General features: G+C 40.2%; 1 protein-coding gene across 1 annotated transcript in view; it reads right to left on the bottom strand.

The window, feature by feature from the left end:
- Positions 1-789: 789 nt before the first annotated feature.
- LOC139947885 (ATP-dependent DNA helicase DDX31-like) overlaps positions 790-7528 on the bottom strand; it is a 50267-nt gene continuing 43528 nt past the window's right edge. Inside the window, exon 16 of the mRNA XM_071945723.1 lies at positions 790-1202. Within this exon, the coding sequence (XP_071801824.1) occupies positions 1043-1202 (160 nt within the window). The 3' untranslated portion in view covers positions 790-1042. The remainder of the gene's footprint in view (positions 1203-7528) is intronic.

Below are 7528 nucleotides of genomic sequence, written 5' to 3'. Positions count from 1 at the left end.
CGGGCACTTCAGCTTCAAGTGGTTACAGACCCAGGGACAATAGCGGGTTGAAGTGGGACCACTGGAGTTCATTATGATTGGCTCCTTAAAAGAGATAGCATCATGACAGGGAAATTGTACGCAGCGCTTTGGAGATTGTTCAGTATTGTTACTGGCAGGGATGGTGGAATACTGGTAGTTTTTCAGAAGAGCCTACGTCAATTCTCCGGATTGCAAGAGTGATACAGATGTAATAATATGCATCAGGAATAATATAACAGAATATCCTAAAAGAGCCCAGTGCACTTGTCGAAAAGAAAAGGGGTTCGCCCTGGTGTTCCTGAATAGATAGGCAGCATATTGCGCCAAAATATGTAAAAGGAGTAGATCTCATAATTCAAACGTAGTTCTTCATACGTTGCAGGAAAATACTGTATGTTGAAGCGCCTTCAGCGTCACTGAGTGTGCGGGCGGGTAAAGCAATCCGTTATCATTATTAAAGGAACACGTTGCCTTGGATCGGACGAGTTGGTCTATTAAAAGCGTTTGAAACCGTTTGTTATGAAATGCATATGGTTAGAAAGATGTTTTAAAAGTAGAATATAATGATCCACACAAGTATCACTCGAAATTGCACGGTTTTCCTTTTACGTCGCGAACTATCACGGTCGGCCATTTATGGGAGTCAAAATTTTGACTCCCATAAATGGCCGACCGTGTTAGACGACAGGGTAAAAAGAAAACCACGCAGTTTCGAGGCATATTTGTGTAGATCATTGTATTCTACTTTTACAATATCTTTCTAACCATATACATTTTACAACAAACGGTTACAGAACGCTTTTCAAAGACCAACTCGACCGATCCAAGGCAACGTGTTCCTTTAATAGTTGTTAAAATTTGTTGGTACACACCACCACAATTCTCATTCAATGATAGGTCTTCCTTGACCTATGTGTTTAAGTCGTATGCAAGGAATCTGCTGTGAATAGCACCATACAAAAACCAAAACCGAAAAAAAAAAGATAAAAATAAACTAAAAGTGCAAATGAGAAAGAACACCTTATAGTCGACGCCCCTTCAATCGTCTTTTGGGTGTGGTTTTCCTCTTAGACAGTGACAGCTTTGGGCGTTTGGCCATCTTCCCTGAGCTCCCATCGAGACCACTGGAGTACTCTGCCAGAATCTGCTGTTTAACGCTCGGTAACCGGCCCTCGTGTGTCCTGCATTTTGGAAAGATGAGTGAAGAAATTAAAATAAAAACAGAATTAAAGAAAAAAAGGCAGAGCTGAACACAATTTTAACTGGAGCTAGCATTTGCAACAAAAGAAGTCTGTAATAGTTTTCGATTTTGGCTTTGTTGTGGTTTACCCTCAATAATGACAGCATTTCTTATTGACTGCAACAAAACAAATTACCCAAAATTTGAGTAATTATAATAATATTATTTAAAATTTATATTGCGCCCCTTACATACAATGATCAAAGGCACAGAACACATGCTAAAAGGCACAGAGTGGAAGGAAAAGAGTATAAGTATAAAACAACACTTTAATTAAGAAATAACTCATAAAGACTGGCAGCCTTTGGCTATCATTCTCATATTCTCATGTTTTACACCATCGAAATGGCCAAAATAAATAATCATCTGTTTTCAACGATTGTGCTGCCTATGACCAAACCTCCAGAATTTCTTCAATAAACCAGGAGGGAAAAAACCCTCCATCAACTAAACTATCAAACATTATATTGTCATTATCTTGTAAGAAATCGGAAAGAGGGGATTGAAAAATGATAATAAAAATCCAATACTTGATTGGAGAGGTTTATAAGTAGATAGCGGGGTAGTAGAGTGGGGTCTAAGTAGCTGCCGCAATTAAACATGCATTGGCCAACAGGGTCAAATCATCTGGAACATATGAGCTTTTGCCGAGCTCACAATGACTCTACCCTTAACAGGAGGTCCAATACGAATCCTCTAAAAGGTTTTTCTCATTCCCCATGGCTGCCACGTTTGAATGGCCCCCTCGCTGCACCCCCGAGGGAGCTTTAATTGTCCGCACCGCTCTCAGAAAAATGGCAACTGACTTTCGTCACCCGATCCTACACAAGACACCTCCATAAAAGAACGCAATCACAACACGTTTAATAGCGATATATAGAAAAAACATCTTAATATACAGTCTGATACTTCATGGAGGCAACGAAGGCAATTGCCTCCATGCCCCTTGTCAGTGCCTTGGTGCCAATGTAATGCTCCAGTAGATATTGACAAATTGTTCATAGGGTGCCCTTTACCAAGGAGAAAATGCCTTGGTGCCCTTGCCCTTTCAAAACGAAGCATACAGGCCTGAATATATGTACAGACACACAAATATATATCACAGACAACATACAGAATCCATGAGATTTCTTTTGTTGCGATGGAGACAAGAAGAGGGAGGTTAGAAGGTGAGGGAGAGCGATGGAGAGAGAGAGAAGGGTGAATTGGTAACCGACTGGTCCCCACTGAGAACCACGTAAGACGGAGTAATTGCTCAGAGTATATCCAAACCTCTAGAATGAAACAATGTCTGCAACAGAACAGCCCCGATGTTTTCTGCTGATAAATTTTTTTCCCCTCACATCATTCTTCTGTTTCCGTCAGTTGTGGTTTCTCTAGACGCTATTTGCAAGACCACGAGTGGCCGTCGAGCTTGAGTGTAATAGTGCAATATGGCCCTAGGCCACAGATTGACTTTTATGCTTTGAGTACACATGCTGTCGCACGAATCAAATGATCTAATGGGCTAATCTCACCGTAGACACCAGTACTTGAGAAGTTCATACTTCCTCTAAAATAAGCCGTAGCGTTTCGTGCGCTGTGCTAATGGGGGACGACAGATGTGCGGCAAACGAGGGGTAGAAAGAATCTGGGCTTGTTTTTTATTTTTCAATTTTCTCTAAAATGTTTTCTTTTTTTTTCTATTAGAGGGATGAAGTGATGTTTTTTTTTTGTCTTTCTTTCTTTCCAACGCTGAAATTAGGGAATCTCTTTTTTTAAATGTCAAATCTAGAAAATACTTGAGAGGGGATTGTTTTGGGCAATCTAAGCTCAACTCAAGGGTGAAATGAGATGAGGTGTAGCTTTATGACCAAACCTCTGGGCTGGACTTTCTTAAAAGTAGTCTTCAAGTTTCTTAACAGCTCTTGAAAAGTTGTTGATTTAAAATTTACTTTGATGTCTGACAAGAGTGGGATGAAGTTCGGGTCACAGCGTGTATCATGTGACTTTCAGCAAAATTTGACCAATAAAACAACAGGTTTAATAGTATTTTTAACAGATTAAGCAGTGTCTTTTACTGGGTTTAATAGTTTTATAATATTTGTAAAAATAGATTTAATGATATATTCTACATTTTCACTGGTATCTTTAACAGGGTTTAATAGTATCATTAATGTGTTCAACAAAATGTTAAAGCAGCAACCTGACTTCATAAATTCTGCAGAACAGAATACTGAATGTTGCTTGAAGAACTAGGGCTCCCTTCTCAATTCAATTGTGCTTAGCAAATCCACTTCTGCTTAGCGGCTAAAGTGAACACAATTGTCCTCGTGAATAATTCATCACCAAATGTGTTTCTAATTCCTCCAAAACTATTGGACTACAATTGAATAGTGATGCTGAATGACCTCCCCCCCACCCCCCCCCACAATCACCCACTCGTATCAATAACCTATGCCCTTCCAAGGAATCTTCCCTAATGGGGGGCGACAGATGTGAACTTGATCAACGACAAATAATTGGGACTCCCTTTTGATGAAGGGGGAAGTATGGCTGATCGAATACCTCACCAGAGATTCCAAGAGTAGTACATTAGACTGAGGAAGTACGCTTACAAAATTTAAGTCTGCGGAGAGAATTTCTTTTTAAAAGTCAGATGAAATTGTTGTTTTTAGTTTGGATGATGGGAGGGGGATTACATAATCAAGGATGAGGGGAGAGTACGTCCAACTCTTTGCGGAATCATAAACCTTATTTTGTTACTGCTGGACATGTTGATTTCGGAATACACTATTCTGTAAAGGATTCAAGCTGAGGCTGTGTTCACAAGAGACTGGTGCCTTTAACTTGTTCTTAAAACTTAGTCTTTGCAGGCAGTCTGGGTACCACACAAGAATGGCAATGGTATACATTGTAAAGAGTACATGTGTTCACGGAGGGGGGGGGGGGGGGACGGGACTAAGTCAGTCCCTTTAACTCTTTCACATGCCGACCTTTCGCTACCGACCAGAAACAAAAATTTGAAACAAATTTTCATGAAGTATAGAAATAGGCCTAAACGTTAATTTTGAATTAAATTGAAAATATAATTTGTTATTATTCTCTTAAAAAAAAAAATAAAAAAAATAAAAATAAAAAAAACCTGGTTCCCTTTCCGCCTATGTTGTCTTTGGCCCCAATCCCATGTGGTCTTCTGAGTGCCTGGTGATTGCCAACTTCCACCCAAAAGAATACAAAATTGACTCAATAAAAACAGTATAGATTCCACAGTTTTTTCGGTTGATAAATTCCAAACTAAAAATGATTCACCATGTAGGAGGAGTACAGACTCTTTAAAGACCAGCAAGCACCCGCTGGCTTAAAAAACGTGTACGTGCCACCGATCGTTATCTCGCAAGATTGCAACATTATTAACTGGCTCTGGGCCTGAGAGTGAGGGGGGTCTTTGATGGGGAAGCGCCCTCGCGCCCCCGTGGGCCAGGGCTAAAAGTACAACAGCCCTTCAACGGTAATGCCACCTAAACTCATCCTCGACGTCTAATCACAAATGGAATCAAAATGAAACTATTCTGGTGATCCTCTGCTCTCCAAGAAGGGGAAAGCGTCGTCATCGGAGAGCGGGGGAGAGAGAGGGGGAGTTTGAGGGGGTATGAGTCGCTGCGCAGTGAGCAGCTGGAGGATTCAGGGCAACCCGGTTAATGGCATACTAACAAGCCTCATTTGTCACCAATGCACGACAATCGTTTTTATCTGATCTTGCTGCTAACACAGTTATGGGGTACTACTCTCACCCCCCCCCCCCCAACGCACAAACACAACCAAAAAGCATTAAAGGGCATAGAACAGGTAATTATACGTGTTGCCATCGATAATATTTCTATGGATGGTAAGATTAACCTATGGTAATTACTTTTATTAGATATTTCAGGGAGGAAAATAAAATGTTGCACTTTAATGACTAACTAGTATTTCTCTGCCTGAAGCAACAAGTACTAGATATTTCTGGTAATGAACTCGAGAACGCCTCGCAAGCCTAAAGGAAACCTGTGAACAAAAGTGCTTGCAATGTGTTCGTTTATGCGTAATACCGATCCTAGTACATGGGAGCTACAGTTTAATGTCACATCTGAAGGACAAATCATTCAAGGTAAATTATCTAGCTTAAGGACACAAGTGCCACGACCAGGACTCGAACCCACACTCTCCTGATCAGAAACACCTGTCCCGTGCTAACATGACTAATTGACATACAGCGATATTTCAAATACTTCACAGTAACAAAATTAAAAACAAAATCTCTTAAATGAATTGTACTGGTTCTAATGCGTAGCAGTATTGTAAAAAAAAAAGTAAAGGAAAAAACGCTGAACGCTTTCGATGAGTTTACTACGATCGCCATCAGAAGAAAAGAAAAGCCCTACTTAGCAATGGTTCTGGAAAAAGTGCAGTTACACCTCAACTGATTTCTAGAGAGATATCGCCCGATTAGGAACAGGTTCTCACAGACTAAAGAGAGAACAAGGAGCCAGTTAGTTTGATGTTAAAAGGCTGTCAAAATACAATTTCAGCATCTTAAGACACCGTACCAAGGGAGGAACCCACCAGCGTGCAGTTTGATCGAGTTTGTATGATCAACAAATACCGATTACGGTTTAATTAGGTATGAATTTTAATGAACGAAATTCAAGAGAGATGCAAACAAATAGTGGAAATCTTGACGCAAAGTGTGGTCCCTGGTTGAATGTTTGTTAGTTTATCGCAGGATTACGACAGCATCATCAAAGGGTGTTTGTCAACGACTATGTTTTCTGTTTTCGATGCAAATTTGTCGTGAAGAGGGTACACTCTGTCAAGCAAAGGCCGGTTGCTAGTGCTTGGTTTAAAACCCATTAGAGAAATAGTTGTAAAACCAAAAATAAAGATTGCACGACCACACAGTTTTCAGAATGGGAAAGAGGCCTCTTGAGGGTGCTATTTTGACCTGCCTTTTGTGGGGTCGCTAGTTGCAAAAATGAACAAACAATTAATGTGTCCATATGATAGGTAATTGGTCTTTGACAATTACCAATAGTGTCCAGTGTCTTTAAAGAACACTTGGGGTACAGGGCGGCGCTTCTATAGCAAAATGATATGGAAGTGTAATTAAACAGGCCAAGATAGAATATGCCATATTCACATCCATGTCTGCTTAGAAACTTTTAAAAAGAAATAATAACCCTAATTCACCCAAATAAGATCGTAAATAAGAAGCCAACATTAAGGAGTTATATCAAAAATTTAATTAAGGAGAATACTGAGGAGAAGAATAGATGGTGCTCTTTCTGCAATATTTTGAGAGATCTATTTGTGCTTTTACAGCTTTTCCGCAATGAATCTTTTACAGGCCTCCTATTGCTCTCGCCCAATTCCTGTTCCAGAACGGCAACGAGGAAACTGTGAGAATCTGATTCTGATTGATGCAGAAGGCTGGATAGAGACGTGGGGCCCCCATTAATGGAATATTAACAAGTCCCCTTTGTCATCCGGTGTATGGGTGGATAGCTTATCTGATCACGCTCTGCTGTAGGGTCCAGATGATGATAGAGCTAGTCTTTGTTACAAGCCACAAACCTCTGGAGAGAAACGCGGGGCTGGAAATATGTAAGTGTTGAGAGTGGTGGAGTGCATGCTTAGGTAGCATCCAAACGAAGTGACTTTGGCTACTGATAATGGCTGCAGCTACAACATTGAGGAATAGTTCTTTTGTATAGACGTAGCCACTGCATAAGCCGTTAATTCAAACACAATCCAATAGTGAGTCCGGCTACATGTACAACTACATGTATGTATCGCTGCATCAAACAGGACATCTGTAGCAAACACCTCTTCATGCTAATGTGTTGATTCCCAAAATGCCATGTGTGACTTACATGTCTCGTGTGACGATTGCGCATGGGGTCTTACATGCTTGCATTTATACGGTTATATTTGTTCTCTTCATTTGGTTAAATATTTTCTGTATGCAGAATTGAACACTTCTGCACGTTCTAATGATGATGATAGTAGAAAACATCCCTTGAAATATTTCTGTCTGAGATGTCATATTTGATGAGAAATAAATAATCCAATTTCGTGTTTGGAGTTTATTGCTCAGTGAGCGTTTTATTCATTTTTGTTTTGGCATCGATGCAATGCAAAATGTGTGATCGGTTTTTGACTATTTTCTCGCGACCCACATTGCCAATTGGTCTCAAACTTCTACAGGTTTGTCAGTTCATGTATACACTGCCAGCAACTGTTTTGTTA

The sequence above is a fragment of the Asterias amurensis genome, chromosome 15, assembly GCF_032118995.1.
Source record: "Asterias amurensis chromosome 15, ASM3211899v1".
NCBI lineage: Eukaryota > Metazoa > Echinodermata > Asteroidea > Forcipulatida > Asteriidae > Asterias > Asterias amurensis.
This window is presented reverse-complemented; position numbering and strand designations above follow the sequence as displayed.